This window comes from Microcaecilia unicolor, chromosome 11, assembly GCF_901765095.1.
Source record: "Microcaecilia unicolor chromosome 11, aMicUni1.1, whole genome shotgun sequence".
Lineage (NCBI taxonomy): Eukaryota > Metazoa > Chordata > Amphibia > Gymnophiona > Siphonopidae > Microcaecilia > Microcaecilia unicolor.
This window is the reverse complement of record NC_044041.1, coordinates 207340371-207366517: the sequence shown is the minus strand read 5'-3', so window position 1 is coordinate 207366517 and position 26147 is coordinate 207340371. Positions and strand designations below refer to the sequence as shown.

General features: G+C 43.0%; 1 protein-coding gene across 1 annotated transcript in view; it reads right to left on the bottom strand.

Moving 5' to 3' along the window:
• The window catches only part of MACF1 (microtubule actin crosslinking factor 1), a 303837-nt gene extending 278220 nt beyond the window's left edge, over positions 1–25617 (bottom strand). Inside the window, 1 exon segment of the mRNA XM_030220015.1 lies at positions 25514–25617. Within this exon segment, the coding sequence (XP_030075875.1) occupies positions 25514–25607 (94 nt within the window). The 5' untranslated portion in view covers positions 25608–25617.
• Positions 25618–26147: the final 530 nt, after the last annotated feature.

Below are 26147 nucleotides of genomic sequence, written 5' to 3'. Positions count from 1 at the left end.
AGGATGCTCTGAGTGGTAGATTCAAGAACAATGACAGAAATTGCAGAGGACTGGAAACCTGGGGATCCAGGTTCAGTTTCTATTGCTGCTTTTTATGACCTTGGGAAAGTCACCTAACCTGCCATTGCCCTCTAGGGACAGAGAAACTATCAAAGAAAAGTGGTACATCAAATGCATGACCCTTTTCATTGAGAGGGTGAGAAATGCCTGGAATGCCCTTCTGGAAGAGGCGATAGAAACAACGAACACAGGATAAACACAGAGGATCCGTGGAGAAAAGAAGACGGTAATGAGCAGTGGTAAAACATCTCTGCACTGGGCTAATGTGCACCAAGTCACAATTACTGTGCTAAAGCCAAGGACCAGATTAACCTGCACAAAGTGGTGGTTTTAACTCTAAGAAGCAGGGATACGACTGACAGGCGTCTAAGAGCAGCCGAGAGAAATATCTGTGGAGCAGTTGCTATAATCACGAACAGATGAAATGACCTGCACAGGAGAACCTCAATGAGCAGGGCGAGGTACCTTGGTGACTGTGGAGATTTGTTTAACAGTAATGAAAGGGGAACTCAAGCGTTACCTAGGAAGCAAAGTGGAAGACGCTGGGACCTGAGAAGGGCAGACATGGAAGACAGTGTGGGGGGGGGGGGGGAAGTTTGAGAAAACAAAGACTTCAGGTTGCTTAAAGAATTTTGGTGTGTCCGTAAAAGAAGGAATCTGTACAGGGCAGACAGGATAGCCACTTAAGTCTTTATCTACTGTCATTTACCATTTATTGGGATTTATTTACTTCCTTTAGGAAGAGATTCATCCAATGCTGCGTACAATTTGCTGCAAAACAATCGTAAAATGAGAAAACATAAGCAAAAACACAATCAATGGGGTAAATATGAAGACGGCAAACAATCCTAATAATAGAAATAACGTGATACCGTGTCAAAAATAAACACAATGAAACAGCACAGGAGAAGAATCATATCTGTCAGCAGGGTACAAATGATTCATCAGAACAGGCAGCCTGGAGGAACAATGTCAGCACAATACAAATGAAACACTAACAGTCCCACATTAGAACATTCAAATAACAGATACCATTGCTAATGTGGCTTTGTAGTATTAATAAAACATCTTAACAGGCAGTTCAGACAGATAAGACGGGCAGAACAAAGTTGTTGTGATAAACACAGCAAACCATGTGTGAAGTTGAAAGAGAGATGAGAGAGGAACTGGTCTTAGTGGCAAAGTGTTGGGCAAGCTAGAACAGATGCAGATGGTCAGTAGATGGTCAGTAGCCACATGAGAGAACACTAATTCTAAATATTAAAGCTTCCACCTGATACAAAATTACAATGGTGTATGGGGAAAAGCCTCAAAGAGCTCCCAGATCCAATACCAATCCGTCGGAGCTAAAATAGACCGTCAGGTCTTCTCTTCATCATAGGCAAAAAAAAACCCTTTTAGGTGGCCCTCGATGAATTTCTATAGGCAAAAACCCCTTATGAGCAGCCCTAAGTATATTTCAACTTAAACTATTAAACAAAAATTCTTACTATGAAACCAACAGCACAGTACTTGGAACTCGTTGCACGGCGTTTCGAATGTAGCTAGTCTGACCTAGAGAGACATCACTCAACTGGTATAAGTTCCAAGTACTGTGCTGTTGGTTTCATAGTAAGAATTTTTGTTTAATAGTTTAAGTTGCAATACATTAACTCTTGTGTTTGTATCCCGCAGTAAGTACCCGAGACCTTGAAAAAGCAGCGAAACGCTGGCCAACGTCGGCTCGGGGTAATTCAACAAGGAACAACACAGCATGAAGCAGGAGTAGCATTGAATCTCAAGCAATTAAGCTAAGTGCATTACAACATAATATGTTATTTTCCTTAAAAAAATTCTTATTCTAGAGAAACAAAAAATGTTGAATAAATTACTGCAGACCCAGTAGAAATATACTTAGGGCTGCTCATAAGGGGTTTTTGCCTATAGAAATTCATCGAGGGCCACCTAAAAGGGGTTTTTTTGCCTATGATGAAGAGAAGACCTGACGGTCTATTTTAGCTCCGACGGATTGATATTGGATCTGGGAGCTCTTTGAGGCTTTTCCCCATACACCATTGTAATTTTGTATCAGGTGGAAGCTTTAATATTTAGAATTAGTATTCATCGCCACACCACCAAATATATTTATTCACATGAGAGAACAGCCAGGCCTTCACCTGCCTCCTGGGAGCATCCAGAGCATGGAGAAGGCTCGCTGGCAGATGCTCCTTGAAAGGACCTTAGAAGCCTAACTTCCTTGAAAAGCAAACCAAGTGAGTACTAGTGGCCAGTGCGGCTTTTGAAGGAAAGGTGTGATGTGGTCACACTGCTATGATGCAGCATTTTGTAATAGTTACTATAGTTCTGGAAAGATAATGAGTGGAATGGAACAGGTCGACGTGGAGCGTCTGTTTATACTTTCCAAAAATACTACTACTACTATTTAACATTTCTAGAGCGCTACAAAACTAGGACAAGGGGGCATGCGATGAAGCTGCAGTGTGGTAAATTTAAAACGAATCGGAGGACATTTTTCTTCACTCAACGCGTAGTTAAACTCTGGAATTCGCTGCCGGAAAAGGTGGTTAAGGCGATTAACTTAGCGGACTTCAAAAAAGGACAACTTCCTGGAGGATAAAGCCATAGAATGTTATTGAATGGACCTGGGAATAATACAGTATTTCTAGGATGGGCGGGACAAATTGCTTGTTCTTTTGGCCGCTGTCGGTGACAGGGTGCTGGGCTCGATGGACCCTTGGTCTGTCCCAGCATGGTGATGCTTATGTACTTATGTAAAGGTTAGAAATGGAGTGGAGGTGCCCCAGAGAAGGGTTAACATAAGAAAATGCTGCACTCAACATACAATTAGACCTGAACATTAAAAATGGTTTGTCCCAGTATGGTATTTCTTATTTCAAGCCAATGTTATACGATGGTATATTTGATGCTTGTATCTTAATTTACTGATATTTTATGAATATTTTCTTAGATGTCTTTTGAAATTTTGCAGTATGTCAAATAAATTGAACCTTGAATCTAATCTGCTCAGGATTGTATAAAAGACACGTGGAATACAAGTTTAATTAAATTAAACCAAAAGAATCAACCAAACCTAGCAACCTGTATCCAACAGCAGCCAACCCATACAAAAAAAAACAAACAATAAAGCACCGTCATACAGACCAAAGGTCCATCTAGCTCAGCATCCTTTTTCTAACAGGGGCCAAAATCCAGGTCAAAAGTACCCAATAGATCTCAAAAACAGACCAATTCCTTTTACCTATAGCCAGGGATAAGCAATGGCTTTTCCCAAGTCTACCTGGCTATTAACAACTTACTGGCCTTTCCTCCAGGAACTTGACTAAACCATTTTTAAATCCAGCTATGCTAACTGCTTTTACACATCTTCTGATTGCACTGAATGGAAAATACTTTTAAAACCATTTGGAGTATGTACTTTCCTAGTTTTCTCTATGAAAGAGTAAAGAATCACTTCCCTGTTTACCTAGCCCACCCCACTCGTGGTTTTATAGGACCTGTATCTCCAAGCTGAAGTGCCCTAACAACTTTAGGCTTTCTGTTCAGGAATGCTTTCACCCTTCGCTGAACATTTTCTAGTTCTGATGTATCAGAGATGACAACACCAGAAATGTAGACTGTACTCAAGGTTTGATTGTACCTTGGATCGACACAGAGACATTATGATATTCTCGAGTTTCCATTCCTTTCCCAATAACAGAAAACATTCTATATATTTTTTTCATCACACTATGCACATATTTCTCCTATCCTGAAACAATTACATTGGCTGCTTATTGTTTGGCAGATTAATTTTAAGAATACGATGTTGGTTTTTTTAAATTCTCCTGTTTACCTTGCTAGTGCTCTTAAAAATTATACTCCTGCACATGTGTTGAGGTCACACAATCAGAACATGCTTGAAATACCATCATTTCGACATGTGAGATTGGAGGAATACAGGGAGAAGATATTTATGGTTGTGAAATTCACTTCCAATGCCAGCACTCTCCTAAAAGCTTTTTTTTTTATCAACAGGCTTTTAATGATAATTGATTTTGGTTTGTATTGATTTTAGTATCATTATATATTACCAATGCTGTGTGCGTCTTTGTCTATTATTTCGATATTGTGAATGGACCCCCCCCCCCCTCCCCAGAACAGTAGATAGTGCGGGTTATAAATTTATTTAAAATAAATACATACTGACTAGATTTATTTATTTGTTACATTTATATCCCTCATTTTCCCACTTATTTGTAGGCTCAATGTGCCTTACATAGTACCGAAGAGGCGTTACAGACTCCAGTGTAAACAAATACAAAGTGATGTTGTGGTAAGATCAAGTTCATGTGGCACAAGCACACTAGGGAATCGTACAACGGAAGACTTGTGTTATGCCCATTACGTTCTTTAGTTTTGTTGTGTTGCAGAGATCAGGCTTTTATGTTGGATCGGTAGGGTATGCTTTTAAAACAGGTTAGTTTTTAGTGTTTTCCGGAAGTTTTGGTGGTCGTTCGTAGTTTTCAAGGCTTTTGGTAATGTGTTCCACAGTTGTGTGCTTATGTAGGAAAAACTGGACGAGTAGGTTGATTTGTATTTGAGTCCTTTGCAGCTTGGGTAGTGCAGATTTAGGTACGTTCGTGTTCATTCGGATGTGTTTCTAGTTGGTAGGTCGATCAAGTCTGTCATGTATCCTGGAGCTTCATCGTAGATAATTTTGTGAACCAGAGTGCAGATTTTGAAAGCAATGCGTTCTTTGATTGGGAGCCAGTGTAGTTTTTCACAAAGGGGTTTTGCACTTTCAAATCGCGTTTTTCTGAAGATAAGCCGTGTTTTGAGTGGTCTGAAGTTTCTTTAAGGTTTGTTCTTTGCAAAAAATTATCCACAATGCCAAGCTCTTTATCCTGGAGGGCAACTCCTAGTCTGAAAACCAGCACCATATACCAATAGTTTGGATTAATATTCCCTACAAGCATTATTTTACTCTTGTCCATACTAAATTTCATCTGCCAATTAGATGCCCAGGCCCATAGACTGCCTGCAATTCTTCCATATCTGCTCGTCATTTATCAACCTGGAATAATTCTGACTCATCTGCAAATCTGCTCACCTTACTTGTTCCCATTTCCACATCACCCCGATACTCCCAGTTAGCCCCTACTCCTATTTTCTATATTCTTATCAGTTATCAATCCACAGACACTGCCTCCTTACTAAGACAAGACTTTGTCTGCTAAATCCATGTTGGCTCTGATCCATTAAGGACTACCCATTGCCAGTCAGGTTTTCAGGATATCCACAATGAATATGCATGAACTTGATCTGCATACACTGCCTCCTTTATATGCAAATTTCCTCCATGCATATTCATTATGGATATCCTGAAAACCTGACTGGCAAGGGATAGTCCAGGACCGGACTTGGGAAACACTGATTTAGACAGTGTGCGCTTTGCCACTGGAATTGCAAGTTTCTTGGGGTTGAAGCAGATAACAGCTACACAGAATCTGATGGGTTCTGCTCCTTTAAGGTAGTTTGAAAAAATCTGTCTGAGGTCTAGATGTGGAGTATCTTCTTAAGGTGATGCTCGTTTGACTTAGGATAAAATGTTGACAGTGCTCTTGCTTCATTCAGATGAAAAGATGCGACTCATCTTTGGCAAAAAATTAGGATGAATAAGTAGACTTATCTTGTTCTGAAGGTTCATATGTGACTAAGGCTTCTAGCTGAGGTGATAAGTACATAAGTAATGCCATACTGGGAAAAGACCAAGGGTCCATCGAGCCCAGCATCCTGTCCACGACAGCGGCCAATCCAGGCCAAGGGCACCTGGCAAGCTTCCCAAACGTACATTCTATACATGTTATTCCTGGAATTGTGGATTTTTCTCAAGTCCATTTAGTAGTGGTTTATGGACTTGTCCTTTAGGAAACCGTCTAACCCCCTTTTTAAACCACGTTCTCCGGCAACGAATTCCAGAGTTTAATTACACGTTGGGTGAAGAAAAATTTCTCCGATTTGTTTTAAATTTACTACACTGTAGTTTCATCGCATGCCCCCTAGTCCTAGTATTTTTGGAAAGCGTGAACAGACGCTTCACATCCACCTGTTCCACTCCACTCATTATTTTATATACCTCTATCATGTCTCCCCTCAGCCGTCTCTTCTCCAAGCTGTATAGCCCTAGCCTCCTTAGTCTTTCTTCATAGGGAAGTTGTCCCATCCCCGCTATCATTTTAGTCGCCCTTCGCTGCACCTTTTCCAATTCTACTATATCACTAACAGAAATAATATTTTCCAGGTTAGATGCTTGAGATGAGGATTTCATGAGCTCAAATGGCAGCGTCATCACAGATGCAAGGATAATATTCAGGTCCCACGGAACAGGGGGTTTCTGCATTTGTGTCTGATACGAAGAAGTCCCTTCCCCTCCATTTTGAATGGCTTGTCCATAAAGATGGTATAAACTATTTTGATGATGACAGTCCTGCTCCCCAGTATCCCATTGTTTCTTCATCTAAAAGAAATTAACTCTTCCCACTGACCCCTCCCAGTGGAAGTGATAGAAAGGGGAAACACCACATTGAGTCTAAGAAGCTAGAAGACAGCCTGAGACAGGAAAGGGCATGCACAGATCTGCAGAAACGCACAGGTGTGATACACAGCAGCATAGCACAACTACACAGTCAGCTTTCTAACAAACTACTCGAACTTACAAAATGAACCAGGAACATGTTCCTTGGGAACACAGTTTTGTCTCCCTTTATTATGTACCTTCACTGTTTTTCAACATAGGTTTCCTTTACAAGAAACCAGTGGAGGAAGGAGGCAGGGCTGCTGTAGGACACTGCGCTCAGCAAAGGACTTGGGGATGCATACAACAGGAGAGCAGCCAGTGGCAGGACTGTAATAACTCCACCTGTTGTTGCACACCCAAATTCTTTAAGACCATTGGCCAAGCCATCATATCATCTCCACTATTCTTGACCAGACCCTGACCAAGACAGAAGCCAATTCAATTTAAAAGACAACGGCAAAAGGGATCCTCAGTGCAGTGAGTTGGAAACTCTTGAAGAGTCATTTCTTACTCAAAGTTGTCAATAAAAGCCCCACATTACAGCAGTTGCTCCAAGATCCATCTTTAACATATGTTAGAGACCCAACCTTAGAACCAGGATGCAGGGGCTAATCCTGTCTGGAAGTGATCACTTTAACACAGTCCTCAATCTTTACCTCATCTTCTTCAATCAGTATAAACCATGGACACAAGAATAACCAGAGAATGTGGATACTGTGAATATCTCCTAGCGTATCACATTTAAAATCTTTATGCAGACTTACTGGGCTATCAAGAGGACATCTGCCTACACTGAAAGAGCATCAGCCTAACTCATCAATTATGAAAGACAAGCCATCGCTGCTGGTCTCTATCATCAGACACACAACGGTCCTTTTCCTTTTGCCGGTCCCAGATTATTAGGCAACTCTCTCGTCTGACCTTCACACTGAACCTAGTTACACAAAGTTTAGAAAAAATATTATATTTTTAACTTTTCATTCAGCGCAGCTCGAGAGGGCAGTTTGAACTGTTTCACCCTTTTGGTTCCTTAAAAGGGCTACACTAGTTACATTTATTTTACTGTTCTCTTGCCTTTTTTTTTTTTGTTTTTAACTATATAACATTGTACATCCTTGTTTTGAGTTTTAGTTTAATAGCACTATTTTCATGCATTGTTACTTTGAGTTAAAATGAGAAGGTAATGCTTGCAAAAAAAAAACCCAGGGCACCCAGGCAGGAAGGGCGGTGTGGATGCAGTGAAAGGAAAGGAAAAGCTTGGCAATTAGGTTAGCTGAGGAATTCTTGAGGGTTGAATGAGACGACACAGCTTGCACTTTCTCCCGAAGGCAGTTTGGCTCTATGCTGGGTACCTTACACTGCTTGGTTTAACGTTCAGACGCTCACACTGCATAAAAGTCTAAAACCTTATTTTACAAAGCCTCAAATTCTAAAAGTGCATGTTGGCAAGGGGGAATGGTCTGGGCATGTTGTGGGTGGGCCTGAAAAGTAAACGTTCCATTCTCACTTCAGATGACGGCTGCGCATCCGTCCAGAAAGATCAATGTCAGGATTTACTCCTGCCATCCAGGACATCCAAGATTCAGAAAAGTGCAGCTATTGAGCAGCACCTGACTGCACAGATTAGGGGAGGTCACTTCCTAAATCCCCCAGTGGTTGATGTTCCCCCCTATCCACACCTCCACTCCAAAGCAAAACTGTCAAGGGATACCAGGCTCCATGACAGCTTTGCAAACAAATAAAATGTTTATGTTTCTAACATGGCTGACAAACACTTATGTTCCTATTTCATAACAAATGTTTGTGAACATGTGTTAATCCATTTATACTTTACGTACTAATGATTCTAAAATGGATGTTCCCACCACACACATCCTTTCTTCAATGTATTTTACAATAGACTCTGTGTCGGCAGATCTTATTCTAAAATCCTGGACACCTCAAATATCATTTGTACATCCTTTCTACGTATACGTTGCCCCTTCTTCAATTTTTATATATCATCTCAATGCATTATTTTCCATTTGTATATCGATTTTTTCAAAGAACTCAAAGAAGCTGACAAGAGTATACAATACAATGAAATATTAAAGATAAGCAAGTACTGTAGAAATAAAAATACCATTGCCAAAATACTCCCCAGTCACAGAGCAGGCTAGATCAAGCTAAACTCCCCATCACCCCCTATAAATCAGAAGCAGCCTCAGCTGGTTACAGCCTCACGCTGAGACCCAGGGAAGCCCAGACTCAGACTTAAATTCTGTCTCCCTCTGCAGCTCCTTGTGATGGATTCTGGGAGAGAGAGTCCGGTCATGTGCCGTCAGGGTGAGGTCACTCATATGTTGATGTAGTGTATCTAGATTTTGAGAAAGCTTTTCATAAAGTTCCTCGTGAGAAACTGCTGAGAAAATTAAAGAGTCATGATATAGGAGACAATATTCTGTTATGGATTAGGAATTGGTTAATGGACAGAAAACAGAGGGTAGGGTTAAATGGCCATTTCTCTCAGTGAAGGAGCGTGAACAGTGGTGTGCCACAGGGATCTGAACTGGACCGGTGCTATTTAACATATTTATAGATGATATGGAAACTGGAATGACGAGTGAGGTGATTAAATTTGCAGATGACACAAAACTATTCAAGGTTGTTAAAACACGTGCGGACTATGAAATAATGCAGGAAGACCTTAGAAAATCGGAAGACTAGGCATCCAAATGGAAGATGAAATTTAATGTGGACAAATGCAAAGTGATGCACATTGGAAAGAATAATCCGGATCATAGTTACCTAATGCTAGGGTCCACCTTGGGGGGTCAGCAACCAGGAAAAAGATCTAGGTGTCGCTGTACATAATACACTGACATCTTCAGCTCAATGTGCGGTGGCGGCCAAAAAAGCAAATAGGATGCTAGGAATTATTAGGAAAGGGATGGTGAATAAGACCAAAAATACTATAATGCTTCTGTATCGCTCCGTGGTGTGACCTCACTTTTGAGTACTGCGTTCAGTTCTGGTCACCATATCTGCAAAAAATATAGCGGAATTAGAAAAGGTTCAAAGAAGAGTGACCAAAATGATAAAAGGCTAAAGAGGTTAGGGCTCTTCAGTTTGGAAGAGATGGATGATGGGAGACATGATTCAGATCTACAAAATCCCGAGTGGTGTAGAATAAGTAGAAGTAAATCGATTTTTTACTCGTTCCAAAAGTACACACCACCAGCTCTAAAGGTCCCCCCACACTCAATGCCAGTGCAACGTCTTCAAAAGGGAGGTTAATAAATTCCAATAAATAAAACATCAATGTGGGGGTGGCTGGGGATCTGAAGATGGGACTCTCACAGGATACAGATGGCTGGGGCCATTTCTCCTGCCCCCTCTTTCTCCATCCAGCATCTTCCTCAAGAGCGCTCATAATTAGAGATTGTCAAAATGATTTCAAATTCCCTCTGGCTGTCAGACAGTTTCTGTATTAAACAAGTTGGGATTTACAGCAACTGACGAAGGAGCTACACACCAACAGATCAGTCCTGAGAAGTAACAAAGCTGCTGCTTCAACGTTCTTTGGAAAAATTAAGATGACTTCAAACCAAATCATCCAATGTTGGGGCTTTATGACAGCAAAATTAAGCAAAAAAAAAGTATTAAAATCAGGAGATCACACAGAAAATGTTTAAATTATATACCTCAGCAATAGATATAGACTTAAAAAACCTAAAAAGCTGGGTAAATCATATCCTTACTCAATAGCAAATGTCACTAAAGCATTTTAAAACTGTTAATATTCTCTTTGTAGTTCCTGTGGAAAAGTCTGCAATCTCTATGTATCCGTTATCAACGAGGTTTATGTGGTTACTTGTTTATTATGAAAACAATTTTGGACAGTTCATAAAATATGTTGAATTTTTTTTTGTTTTTGTTTTTTGATTTAGCGATGTTTGCTTGTTTTCTTAGATCCTCCTGAAGAAGTCAATTTCTGGCAAAACTGGATCCCAGTTGAGGAAATCAATTTTGGTTGATGTCAAATGCTATGCAGATAAAAGTTTGTAGCACCTGACCTCAGTACTAGTTGGGGAACCCGAGTTTCAAGATTGAAAATGCCAAAGGGATTGCTGAACGGAACAAGAGTTTGTGAAGGCAGGCTCAACATTTTTCACTGGAAAGAGAGGATGAAACAAATTAACCTTTGAAGAGGAGACGGTTTCCTATGATTTCTGGAAGTAAATAAATTACAAGAACAGATATTTGATCAAGCTGAAGCAATTTTACAGGAACTGATGTCTGCGCTGGTGACAAACGAAGTGGAAGAGGCTGAATTTATTTTTATTTGATTATGGATATACTGCCTTTCTGTGGTTTAAACCAAAGTTGTTTACATATTACATACAGGTAAATTAAGGTGAGAAAGATTATCTCACAACAGAAGCCACTATTTTCAAAAAATGACATAGCCAGCGAGTTGTTGCATCATTTTCTATAAAATTAAGAAACTTATTTTTCTTTTTTAAACATTCATTGATGAAGGTAAAAGAAAGGACATCAAACTGCTACAGTAACATAGTAACATTCATAGTAACATAGTAGATGACGGCAGAAAAAGACCTGCACAGTCCATCCAGTCCGCCCAACAAGATAACTCATATGTGCTACTTTTTGTGTATACCCTACTTTGATTTGTACCTGTGCTCTTCAGGGCACAGACCGTATAAGTCTGCCCAGCACTATCCCCGCCTCCCAACCACCGGCTCCACCTCCCAACCACCGGCTCTGGCACAGACCATATAAGTCTGCCCAGCACTATCCCCGCCTCCCAACCACCAGCCCCGCCTCCCATCACCGGCTCTGGCACAGACCGTATAAGTCTGCCCAGCACTATCCCCGCCTCTCAACCACCGGCTCTGACACAGACCGTATAAGTCTGCCCAGCACTATCCTCGCCTCCCAACCACCAGCCCTGCCTCCCAACCACCGGCTCTGGCACAGACCGTATAAGTCTGCCCAGCACTATCCCCACCTCCCACCACTGGCTCTGGCACAGACCATACAAGTCTGCCCTGCACTATCCTCGCCTCCCAACCACCAGCCCCGCTTCCCAACCACCAGCTCTGGCACAGACCGTATAAGTCTGCCCAGCACTATCCCCGCCTCCCAACCACCAGCCCCGCCTCCCACCACCAGCTCTGGCACAGACCGTATAAGTCTTCCCAGCACTATCCCCGCCTCCCAATCACCAGCCCCGCCACCCGATCTCGACTAAGCTCCTGAGGAGGATCCATTCCTTCTGCATAGTACACAAAGGATCAACACTAGCCAAGGCAGGGAGGGTGCTTGAGCAAGGCAAAGAGGTGCAAAGCAGACTGCAGTCTATTCGTACACTTCCCTCATCCTCTCAGCCCTCCCTGTTTCTCACCTAACCCACCCCTCCCGCATCCTTTCAGACTGTCACTGAAATACTTTGATGTTTCACTTATATATGCTACTTATCAAAATTTGCTTATTTCTGATCTGACAAAGAAGGCTAATCAAAAAATGTATTAAGTTAGTCCAATAAAAAAGGTATCATCTTATTTTCTTTTCTCTGTTTTATTTTATTTCTATTGATTATTCGTACACGTATAAAGCTGATATATTACATTCCTCTGGTTAATGTCATCATCAAAAGATCCTTCTATACATTGAAACAATTATGTTTAATTTGTTCTGATCTTTTCCAGCATATTAGTTCAATCTACCATTCTATCTCAGATCGATTACTGTAATTCTTTCTATTCTGGTGCTTCAGTAAAGCTTAACAGGAAGCTATGTCCGATTCAAAACACTGCTCCTAGACTGACATTTAAGCAAGATTTGATCACGTAACTCACGTTTGCGAGTCTTCATTGGCTTCCTTTTGAGTTCTGTATTTTATTTAAGCTTTGTTTGTTTTTTAAACCCAAGGGTTTTTCTTTCATATTTCAGCTTTTAGAAGGCAGAATTGGTTTAATTTTGCCTTTTCCATCAATGAAGGGAGTGAAGTTTAAATCTGCCCATGAAAGATCTTTTGGTTTTGGTGCCATTTATATCTCCATGTACTGCCCCATCCTCCTATGTACCTAAAATCTTCTTGGTGACACCAGGCTTTGAGCCACCTATTGAAGTTCAGTATTTTGTAGTTTTCCCTCTCACTTTTTGAAGAACTTCAGAAAAAGCTACAGTCGGTACCAATGGTTTTAACCCCTTCTCCAGCTCCCGGAAAGCTGTCGGTACTACAAGTGGGGTATTGCTGGCTAAGCCATTTGTCCTCAAGTGCATTACAATCCTTAGTCTCTTCTCCGATTATAGTCAGCATTTTCCTGGTATTCCTGGTAGCTGACCATCCTGGAAGGCATTTTACTTTTCTGGGCCCCTTGAACCACGTTCCAAAGTTAATGCCTCCGATAACGGAATCCCCTAGCAGCAACAATTTTCTGGTTTGAGCTTATCAAAGCCTTGGGAGGGGGGTGTCTTCTTGAGCCACCTCCATTGGTTCTGGTTCCACCTCAGTTCTTTTTTCCTTCAGCATCACAAAGCTCTAATGCAGTGAAAGAATTTTGTAGGGGGCAACAGAAAAGAATACCAGATGAAAAACAAGCCAAGAGAGATATACGTGTAGCAAAAGCACAAGTGGAAGAACAAATGGCTGGAAAAGTTGGGAGAGAAGACAAGAATTTTTTCAGGTATATTAGTCAAATGAAGAAGGCCACAAATGGAATCGTGAGACCAGTAGCGTAGCCAGATTTTAATTTTTAGATGGGCCTGGAGGTGGACTGGGCCTCGCATTTCCTCTCCACCCGCTACCCCCCCCCCCCCCCGCTGCCGACGCAGGTCCTCTCCATCTGCCCACCGCTGCCGCATTAACTCTCCACCAGCTACCCCCTCCCGCGGCAGCCCCCTGCACATGGTCAGTTCTGGTCATTTTTACTGACCTGAAGCGCCGTTCTCCCTCCAGCACCGGCGATTCCCATAGCCAGCCTTCTGCCAGCGCACATCGTCGGAGCCTCTTCTCAGGCGCGTCCCGCCTACTCTGCAACTTCCTGTTTTCCTCAAAGGTGGGACGTGCCTGAGAAGAGGCTCAGACGACGCACACTGGCAGAAGGCTGGCTATGAGAATCGCTGGTGCTGGAGGGAGAACGGCGCTTCAGGGCAGTAAAAGTGAGCAGACCACGCGGACGGGGAGAGCGGGCAGAAGAGGCTGGGCGGGCCTAGAGCAAAAGTGGCTGGGCCTAGGTCCATCCAGGCCCACCCGTGGCTACGCCCCTGCGAGAGACTGAAAAATGCTGTGGACTGCTATGTGGAGAGTGATGAGAACAAAGCGAACACGCTAAACAAATACTTCTATTATGTGTTCACAGAAGAAAATCCTGGAGAAGGACCACGATTGGAGTGGATATTGCACCGCTCACGGAATAAAGTGTTTATGAACAACTTGAAGAATTGAAGGTGGACAAAGCCATGGGACCAGACAGGATCCATCCCTGGATATTGAGGATTCAGAGAGGTTCTGGCAAGTCCTCTTAAAGATTTTTTAACAAATCCTTGAAGACAAGAGAGGGTTCCACTGGATTGGAAAAGAGCAGGTGTGGTCCCTCGTCACAAAAGTAGTGATAGAGAAGAAGCTGGAAACTACAGGCCGGTAAGCCTCACTTCGGTTATTGGAAAAGTAACTGAAGCATTGGTGGAGGAAAGGATAGTGAATTTCTTGAAATCCAATGGGTTACAAGATCCAAGGCAACGTGGTTTTACCAAAGGTAAATCATGCCAAACAAATATGATTAAATTCTTTGACTGAGTGACAAGAGAACTGGATCAAGACATGTGCTGTAATCTACTTGGATTTCAGCAAAACCTTTGACACAATTCCTCATAGGAAGTTCTTGAATAAACTTGACAGGCTTAAGTTAGGATTCAAAGTGTATTAGAAACTGGTTGACAGACAGACCCCAGAGGGTGGTGATTAATGGAATTCACTCAGAGGAAGGAAGATTGGAGTGCCTTAAGGATTGGTACTGGGGCTGATTCTGTTCAGTATATTTGTGAGTGACATTGCTGAAGGTAAGGTTTACTTTTTCTGCGGATGACGTAACGCAGTAGACATCCCGGAGAGAGCAGAAAACATGAAAAAAGGATCTGCAACAGTTAGAATGGTCTGTTTGGCAGTTAAAATTTAATGCAAAGAAGTGCAGAGTGATGAATTTGGGGAATAGAAATTCAAACGAACCGTACATCCTAGGAGGTGACAGACTGATATGAACAGACAGGGAGAGGGACTTTGGGGTGACAGTGTCCAAGAACCTTAAAGCGAGAAAACAGTGTGACAAGGTGGTGGCCGTAAACAGAAGGATGCTAGGATGCATAGAGAGGCAGAATCAGGAGGAGGTGTTGATGCCCCTGTACAAGTCACTGGTGAGGCCCCACCTTGAGTACTATTGTTCAGTTTTGGATGCCACACCTTGCTAAGGTGGTCCAGTGGAAGGTGACAAAAATGGCATGGGGCTTGCAACAAAAGACATACGAGAAGAGACTGGAAGACCTGAATATGTACACCCTAGATGAAAGAATGGACAATGGAAATATGATGCAGACATTTAAATACTTGAGAAGTATTAACATACAAACAAATCTTTTCCAGAGAAGGGGAAACAGTAAAACTAGAAGACATGACTTGAGGTTGCAGGGTAGTAGACGTAGGACTAATGTCAGGAAATTCTTTTTAACGGAGAGGGTGGTCTATGCCCTCTTGAGTGATGTGGTAGAGACAAAAACAGTGACAGAATTCAAAAAGGTGTAGGATGAGCACAAAGGATCTCCAATTAGAAAATGACTAGTATTTTAAAAAAAATGTAATGGTTGGATGCATATTGACATGTCGAGTGGTGCTTAGATGGAGACTCTGGATACGAAGAACTAAGGCCAATGCAGGGCTGACTTGTACAATCTGTGTCCCATCCTATGCTGTCTATTAAAATGTTTTATTCTGTATTGTGCTGACATTGTAATGTAGCATACTAAGTCATACTTTGTATTGTTTAAATATTTTTATTGCTGTAATTGTCTATTGCTTATGTTTGACTTATTCGTGCTGTATACCGCCTTGAATGAATTCCTTCAAAAAGTCAGTAAATAAATCCTACTAAATAAATAAATATACAGAATCTGGTTTCGGAAGGGCTGGAGAGGGCTTCGACAGCAACTTCAGTAGCTGAAGCGTGAGGACCGTGCCGGAGCAAATGACAAAACGGAGTGGCCTTCAATGACAACTCCAGTAGTTGGGACTAAAGGACAGTACTGGGTGGACTTCTACAGTCTATGTCCCAGAAATGACCATTCATTGTTGGTTTAATCATGAATTGATAATAAGTGTGACGGCTGGGCAGACTGGATGGACCGTTAAGATCTTTATCTGCCATCGTTTACTATGTAGTATCTGGAATTCTTTACCTTTGAACAGTCATCTAATTTTGACATACGGAATTTAGAAAAAAGCTGAAAACACACATTTTTACCAAGTTTGTGTGTGCCGATTGTTAATGTTTATACGTTATTTCATTTAAGATTATAGAGTTGTTGATATTGTTACCCACTTTAACCCAATTGATTAGAGATTTAGCAGGATACAAATCCTTTATATGACATAACATAGGCTAAGGATAATGAAAAACCAATGTAAATCACGGTTCAAAAGTGCAACACCTCTCCGGAAAAAACTCCACTGGCTACCCATCAAGGAACGAATAAACTTCAAAGTCCACAAACTGATCCACAAGATCCTCCACGGAGAATCTCCAAGCTACATGACCAATCTAATCGACCTTCCAGCCAGGAACAGGTCCAAATCTTCTCGAACATATCTCAACCTTCACCTGCCTAATTGCAAAGGTCTCAAATACAAAACCTACTACGCATCCAACTTCTCCGTTATAGGCAGCCAACTTTGGAACGCCATTCCAAGATTCATCCGAACAACAAACGAACATCTATGCTTCCGAAAGCTGCTGAAAACATATCTCTTCAAACAAGCCTATCCAAACGACCCAACTTAATTTGCGACCCTAATTAACATTAAACATGCCTCAACCCTCCCCCAACATCTCTTCCTCTTGTCCTTCCTTATACAACTGCATTATCTTTGTGATACTGTTTACCCTTACATTGTATTACCTTTATGATACTTTGTACCCATACATTGTGCTATGTGATACTTGTACCCATACATTGTATCCATACATTGTAAGCCACACTGAACCTGCTATTGAGCGGAAAGAGCGGGGTATAAATGCCATAAATATTTTTTTAAAAACAGGCCAATTCCTACTTTAAGCTACGAGACAAGACTGTCACACAGACAGTATGTGGTTCCCTGTGCTTTCACACACGGACTGACAACAGATCTGCCCTGCCTGGTGCAGCTACATCCACCACACATGCTTGTCCTTCCCCACGCTGTCTCACAAAGACAGAGTGACATGCTTTCGTCCCTGCCCTGTGCAGTCGCACACCAACATCCACACAGTGTGAATGAACAGTGGCCGTAGCTTGTGTTTCTAGGACAGAAAACAAGTGAAAAACAGCTCATACAATCAGAGGAGCCTCCCTAGGTTCCAAAGCCAGACATTCAAATGCAGCTTGTATTATACAAGCAAAGCCAGAGGTGGGGACAGGACAGGTAGCTCTAGTCTGCTGAGGGATGGGTGTGTTCAGATCACATACAGGTGCAGTCATGTCCTGCTCCCGAAGTGCCTTCTCTAATAGCACATAACAAATACCCATTCACAAAATAAAACCAGAAATCCTGCTAGGCAGCGTGGAACCTTCTGTACTCACAGAAAATGCAAACTAGCAATGAACAACTGCCCCATAGAGAAGGGATCTTCCTCTGAGGCCTCTCCAATTGCTCATACTGGATTCACACTCTCACATCACTGTCTGAACAACTTTAGGATTACAAGCATCATCTGCAGGGCTCAGTTTTATGCTAACAGGGCAGAAGTTTTTAAAAACCTCAAAGATTAATTACTTCCCGATGTGAAATCAAAGAGGCTAATGTGAATTATTATTTCACTTCACAGTGCATTAGGGGGGGAAGTACTGAAGCCCTGTTTAAGAGCTCTCACTCACTTCCTCACACTACTGCACCCTGAACCCCTGCACTCATATTACCCTACAGCAGGGGCTCTGAACCAAGTCATCAGGACACAACCTAGCCAGTCAGGTTTTCATAAGTACATAAGCACTGCCATACTGGGACAGACCGAAGGTCCATCAAGACCAAAATCCTGTTTCCGACAGTGTCCAATCCAAATATGCATGAGATAGTATTTATTACTGTAGGTATTCTGAAAACCTACTTCTGTTGTATGCAAATCTGACTGGCTACATGTGTCCCGAGGACTGGGTTGAGAACCAGTGCCCTACAGCATCCCAAGCCACACCCTCTCCTCACTGCAATCATTCCTTAGGTCGCCCCCTTCCCTCAATATCCCTAGTCAATACCTCTCCTCTTCTCTCTCTGTCTCCATCCACCCACCCACCCAAAGACTAGCAGCTCTCCTGATGTCTGCCCCCTCTTCCAATATTGCTCCTGGTTATGAATCTGAACGATAGTATACACAATATCCCCCCACACACACACACACACACAGATCCCTAACTTCTACAGTGGAAAATGCACTCAATAACTTGCTAACACAACACCGTGTCCTATAGCTTGGAAGATGATTACCCTGACCTCACCACTGAAAGGAGGGCAGCAGGAGAGACCGAATAAGAGAGAGGGAGATAAATCTGGGATTAGAAAAGGTGAAATAGTTCCCAAGTCTCTGCCAGTATTGGGGAAGCCAGCAATGTAATATCTGTTCAGAGAAACAGCCGCAGGCCAAAAGCAACAAGACACCTGAATCCTGAGTGCGGTGCCAGCCCAGGGCAGTGCAAAACAAGACAAGAAGAAACAAGAGAATGAGGTCAAAGACTTAGAGTCCCACCCCGGCCTCTCCTCACCTGCCTGTAGAAGCAGCAGAAGCCAGGTTGGGTGGATCTCACTCATCCAATAGACCCACAGCCAAAGCAAACGGAAGATGGATCTCTCAGTCAAGTGACTCACTGCACTGCAGCCGACAGAGTGACAGATAAAATGAGGGTGGAAGGGACGACATGCCTAGAAGACGTTCCTCACTTCCGCAACCCCGGAAAGAAGAGCTAAATGGGCAGAAGTCTTTGGGTACTCAGAAACATATCCCCTGCACCACATGGGCCGATTTCTCAAGTGTCTCTTTATTTATTTTCAGCACTTGATACACTGCAAGTGATCCCCTAGGCAACTATGCGGTTTACAATTTCCATTACAAGTACTTTGTAATCTAAGTTATATATTGTACCTGGGGCAATGGAAGGCTAAGTGACTTGCCAGGGTCACACGGAGCTGCAGAGGGAATTGAACCTGGTTCCCCAGGATCCCAACCCACTGCATTCAACATTAGGCCCCTTCTCCATTCCTTACTGTCTCTTGTTGCTGACAAAGAACTTCAGTCATTCAAAGGATTAGCTTTAAAATCTGCTACCACTGGATTTTCACTCATGGACCCAATGTCTCTAAAGCTTTCTTCACCTGGTGCAAAGGTGGCAGACCTCACGCGTCACCTAGATAAGATTTTAGACAGTGCTGGGGAGGAGCAGGGCTTCTTGGTACATGTGGGTACCAACAGCATAGGACAGTGTGAGAGGGAGGTTCCAGAAGTCAAATTTAGGGTCTTGGGTAGAAAGCTGAAATCCAGGACCTCCAGGGTAGTATTTTCAGAAGTGATCCCTGTTTCCATGCGCAGGACCCAAAAGGCAGGCAGAGCTCTGAAGTCTCAATGTGTGCATAGCGCAGGGAGGGGGGATTTAGATTTATTAGGAACTGGGCAACATTCTGGGGAAGGGGAGAGCTTATTCTGAAAAGATGGGCTCCACCTCAACCGGGATGGAACCAGGCTGCAGGAGCGCATGGTTCAGAGTGAGATATCCTTGGAGGACATTATAACAGAACATTTAGGGAATCCCAAATAGAAAGGTTTCAACAAAGGTGAAAGAAAGCCAGGAAGGTTTGAGGGCAGAACAGAGCAAAGGTTGAAAATTATCCCTCTCAACTTCTAAGCAGCTTGTAGACGCAAGGTAAAAACACAATTTGAAATGTCTATATACAAAATGCTAGAAGCCTAAAAAACAAGATAGGAGAGATAGAGGCGTATTTTCAAAGCACTTACAAAGTTACACAGTAGTTTTGAAAATGAGGCCTTTAGAGTATATAGCAATGAATGAAGAGGTAGATATAATAAGTATCTCAGAGATCCGGTGGAAGGAAGACAATCAAAGGAACACTGTTACCAGGGTATAAATTATTACATTACATTATACAAAGCTTATAGCCTGCAGATATCAACATAGTTCAAGGCAGGTAACAATAAGATTAATTAAAACTGCTAAATGCCAAAAAAGAAAAAAAAACAACAGCAATAATCTCATTTAGCTCCAAATGCAACATATTTACGAAATAGGAAAGTCTTAAACAACCTTCTAAAAACTGAGTAATGTCTGATTTTTTTCTGAATTCAAGTGGTAAAGAATTATATAAAGAAACAGCCAGATATGAAAAAGAAGATGACAAACATTTTACACACTTCACTTAGATCGCAATTATGGGGGAATTGCGCTGTATGTTAAAGAGGGAATCAAGTCAAACAAATTAAAAATTTTGCATGTGTGAAGGGAAAGAATATACACGTAGGACTGTACTACTGTCCGCCAGGCCAGAAAAATCAGACGGGTGAAGATACATTAACAAAAATTAGGAAAGATGGAAAATTGGGCAAAAGGTATGATGAGAGATTTCAATTGCCCAATATTGACTGGTTAAATGTCACATCAGGGAGCGCTAGGGAGGTAAAAGTCCTAGACATAATAAATTACCGCTTCTTGGAATAACTGGTTCAGGAACCAACAAGAGGAGGAGCTAATTTTTACCTAGTCCTTAGTAGAATGCAAGGCACAGTACGAGAGGTAACGGTGTTGGGACCGCTGGGAAACAGTGATTATAACAGAATCAAATTTGACTTAAATGGAGTACAGTCACTAATGAAATCTACAGTACCAGCATTTAAATTCAAAAGGGTAACAATGATAAAATGAGGAAAATGGTTAAAAAAAAAAAAAGGTGAAAGGCTCAGCTGCACAAGTTAAGACAGAGAGGCATATTTTCAAAGCACTTAGCCTTCCAAAGTTCCATAGAAACCTATGGAACTTTGGAAGGCTAAGTGCTTTGAAAATATGCCTCTAAATCAGGCATGGACGTTGTTAAAAAATACCATTTTGGAAGCAAAGACCGGATGTATTTCACATATTAATACAAGTGGAAAGAAGAGCAAATGACAGCCAATACGGTTAAAGAGAGATGTGAAAGAGGCCAAAAGAACATCTTTCAGAACACGGAATAAAAAGATCCGAATGAAGAAAACAAAAAACCTAAGCACTGGCAAGATAGATGCAAAGTGTTGATAAAGACCAAAAGAGAATACAAAAAGAAACTTGCCTCAGAGGCAAACTCAGTGATAACTTTTTCAAGTATATCAGAAGCAGAAAGCCTGTGAGAGAATGTGTGGGACCATTAGATCATCAAAGTGTAAAAGGGGCACTCAAGAAGGACAAAGTCATAGCAGAGAGGCTGAAGTAATTATTTGCCTCGGTCTTTACTGAAAAATAGATGTAAGAGATCTACCTGTACCAGAGATGGTGTTGAAGGGTGATGATGCACAGGAACTGAAAGAAATCTCGGTGACCTGGAAGATGTACTGCGCCACATCAACAAATTAAAGAGTAGTAAATCACCTGGACTGGATGGCATACACCCCAGGGTACTGAAAGAACTCAAATATGAAATTGCTGATCTGCTGTTAATGATCTGTAACCTGTCATTAAAATCGTTCATACTACCTGAAGAATGGAGAGTGGCCAATGTAACGTCAATTTTTAAAAAGGGATTAAGAGTGATCCTGGAAATTACAGACCGGTAAGCCTGATGTCAGTGCCGGGTAAAATAGTGGAAACTATTATCCTATATAATAATTCTCACCTCCAACATTCTGAGTCTGCCTGGAACAATTGTTTCCGCTGGAGGTGGTGTCCCTTGTGCAGTAGATAATAGTGACGTCACACAACCCACACCAGATTGGCCAGTAGAAGGGAGAGGGGCGGAGCCACGATACAGGGCGCAGCGAATCAGCTCACTGGGAATGCACAGCAGCAGGAACAGAAGCCTCTCTCACACACACTCTCGCAAACATACACACTCAGAGGAAAACCTTGCTAGCGCCCGTTTCCTTTCAAACAGAAACGGGCCTTTTTTACTAGTAAAAAATAAAATCACTGAACACATAGACAAACATGATTTAATTGGATAGAGTCAACATGGATTCAGCCAAGGGAAGTTTTCCCTCACCAATTTCCTTCATTTCTTTGAATGCGTGAATAAATGATAAAAGGTGAGCCGGTTGATGTAGTGTATCTAGATTTTCGGAAAGCATTTGACAACGTCCCTTATGACAGACTCCTGAGAAAATTAAAAACCCATGGGATAGGAGGCAAGGTTCTGTTGCGGATTAGGAATTGGCTGATGGATATAAAACAGAATGTAGGGTTAAATGGCCAATTCTCTCAATGGGGGAGGGTGAATAGTGGAGTGCCCCAGGAATCTATACTGGAACAGGTGCTATTTAATGTATTTATTAATGATCTGGAAATGGGAACGAGAAGTGATGTGATTAAATTTGCCTATGAAACAAAACTATTCAAAGTTGTTAAAATATATGCGGATTGCGAAAAACTGCAGAAAGACCTTAGGAAACCGGAAGACCTGGGCATCCAAATGGCAGATGAGATTTAATGCGGACAAATGCAAAGTGATGCCCATTGGGAAGAATAACCCAAATCATAATTAACAGGTTCCATCCTAGGAGTCAGCACCCAAGAAAAGATCTAGGTGCCATCCTGGACAATATGCAGTGTATGGTGACGGACAACAAAAACCAACCAAACAGAATGCTAGGAATTATTAGGAAAGGGATAGAATATAAGACAAAGAATATTATAATGTCTCTGTATAACTCCATGGTGCGACTATATCTTGAATATTGTGAGTAATTCTGGTCACCGTATCTTAAAAGAAAAAAAAACAAAAAATTTACAGCAGATTTAGAAAAGGTTCAAAGAAGGGCGAACAAAATGATTCAGCAGATAGAAATCCTGTCATACAAGGAAAAGTTAAGAGGTTCAGACTCTTCAGCTTGGAAAAGAGATGGCTGAGGGGGGGGGGATATGATAAAGGTCTACAAAATCCTGAGTGATGTAAAATGGGTAAACGTAAATCAATTTTTTTACTCTTTCAAAAAAGTACAAAGACTAGGGAACACTCAAGGAAGTTACATGGTAATACTTTTAAAACAAACAGGAGGAAATATTTTTTCACTCAAAGAATAGATAAGCTCTGGAACTTGTTGCCATCAATGGTTAGAGTATCCGGGTTTAAAAAAAGGTTTGGACAAGTTCCTGGAGGAAAAGTCCATAGCCTGCTATTGAGATAGACATGGGGGAAGCCACTGCTTGCCCTGGGATTGGTAGCGTGGAATGTTGCTGCTAATTAGGTTTCTGCCAGGTACTTGTGACCTGAATTAGCCATTGTTAGAAGCAGGATACTGGGCTAGATGGACCATTGGTCTGACCCTGAATGGCTATTTTTATGTTCTTATATTCACCACACAAACTTCTTACCATTCTTATAAGCGCAGCTTACATTCATATGTAACTGGATTCAAGAGTACTTTACAATTATCATAGGTCCAACAACTTCTGCAAACAGAGCATGACAGCAGATAAAGACTTTGCAGCTTATCTGAACACTTCCCAAACCATGGGTCACAATCCCACATGTGCTCCCAATTAGGGATTTTGTGACAATGGCCCATGCAGGGAACTATGGCAGCACCACAATCAGCATTCAATGTGGGTCTAGACCAGCGGCACAGGAAGGAGGGTAAGGCTGAGGTCACGGGCTTGTTTGCCCAGTAAAATGGAGTCACGCCTAATAAAGTTTGAAAAGTACTGGTCTATCTAATCTGCCACCTTGTTGGCTCTACAATCCCCTCTTCTCCCTCTGAGATCCGCTGTGCTCGTCCTATGCTTTCTTGAATTCAGATACGGTCTTTGTCTCACCACCTCCACTGGGAAGTCATATTCCATACATCTTTCCACAGATTACCCTGAGTATTTCAAGGGGGAACACACATTCATTTACAAAAATATGGTAAAGATAATTCCAGGCAAAGTGAACTTGCAAAGTGAAAATGAGAACCCCCAAGTCACCATCTCTCCCATGAATTTCCATTTAGAACAAAAATCATTATTCTGATAAGCTATTATAGCCAGTCCAGTCTTTTACAGTTTTCTGCTCTCTTAGGCAAAGTAGGGAGCTCTACAGGTAAGAAGAGAAAACATTGGTGCTGAATTAGACTATCTACTGCCAGTTGGTCCAACATTTTATTTTATTTTATTTGATGATTACAGACTTCATCAAAAATATTTGAAGAGAGGTACAAAGCAATGTTCATAGTGAGCACTGAGTACTGTCCACAAAGAGTTAACAGAAAGTTTACACTGCACAGAAAAACTTAATTATTTATAGAGGAGAGAGAAAAGGGCACTGGAAGCATTCAGGAGCTGCTTCTACTGTCAGCTTCCATTAGATTTAATTAAGTCCTAATGCCAATCTAAGAGTCACAGAACTCCTCCTAGCAAATGACACTTATTTGGGGCTATGCTGCCCCCACAAAAGCTTCACTATTTGTTAGAACACCACTGCCCTGCCTCTATGAAACAGCCAACTGGAAAATCAAGTTACAACTTCCAGAGAGAGAACAGGCGTCTCTGCACAGAGTCTAAGCAGCAAAAACACAGCCACTCAGCCCCTGGTGCCTCAATGTTTGAGCACTACAAACCCACATCTCCAAATACTGGAAGAGGAGGGGGGCATACGAAAACCGCATTCACAGACACTGTTGGGGGGGGGACCACATCTGCAGACACTGTGGGGGGGGGGGAGGATGGAAAAACCACATCCATGGACCCTGCGGGGGGGGGGGGTGGACAGGGAGCCCACGTCCCCAGCGTAGGTGGGGGGTGTTGATGAGAAGACCACATCCCCAGACACTGTGTGGGGGGGCAGGGTGACCACATCCCTAGACAGTGCAGGTGGGGGGGGGGGGGGATTTGATGGGAAGACCACATCTCCAGGCAGTGTGCGAATGGGGGGATGGATAGAAAGACCACAGGCACTGCGGGTAGATGGTAAGCCCATAACCCCAGACACTGAAGATTGGGGGGGGGGGGGGGATGGGAAGACCACATCCCCAGACACTGTAGGGGGGGGGATAGAAAGACCAGACCCCCAGACATGTGTGTGCAGGGGGGGAGGGAGATGGTAAGCCCATAACCCCAGACACTGAAGATTGGGGGGGGGATGGGAAGACCACATCCCCAGACACTGTAGGGGGGGATAGAAAGGAAGACCAGATCCCCAGACATGTGTGTGCAGGGGGGGGAGGGAGATGGGTAGACCATAACCCCAGACACTGAGGATGGGAGGGGGGTGGATGGGAGGACCACAGGCACTGCGGGGGGGGGGGGGGGGAGCCATTATAATACCCCCAAACAAGAAGAGAAATAGTTACCCAACCCCAGCCAAGAACATGTAGGATACATAAAAGTGGCTCTGGGAAGGGGGGGCTGTTGGCCTGCTGCCCCTCCCAATCCTGGGACATTATCCAGCCCCTCCCCCTCTACCTTTGTAGCGCTCCAAGACGTCCTCGTAGGCCTGAACGAACTCCTTCTCCTGACTACGAGTGGCCGGGAGCTGCCCCGGGATGTATCCGGCCATGGTTAAGCCCAAATCCCTTCTCTCCTGCTTCCGCCTCCCTCCTTCCCTGCCACCGGCGCAGGGACGACCGAGCCCTGCCCAGAGACACGCCCCGCCCCCCCAGCGAGACGCGGCTAGAGCGCCCCTGGAGCGCGACAACAGAGCGGATAAACTACAGCGCCTGGAAGCCCCAGACGGTCCCAGGAGGAACTGCAGCACATCCCGCAACGAGAGAATTGCAGCACTCGGAGACCCCCCGCGGTCACCTGAGGAACTGCAGCATAAGGAGATTCCAGGAGCAAGAGACTGCAGCACTCGGAGACCCCCCGCGGTCACCGGAGGAACTGCAGAATGAGGAGATTCCAGGAGCAAGAGACTGCAGCACTCAGAGACCCCCCCCCGCGGTCACCGAAGGAACTGCAGCATAAGGAGATTCCAGGAGCAAGAGACTGCAGCACTCGGAGACCCCCCGCGGTCACCGGAGGAACTGCAGCATAAGGAGATTCCAGGAGCAAGAGACTGCAGCACTCAGACACCCCCCCCCCCCGCGGTCACCGAAGG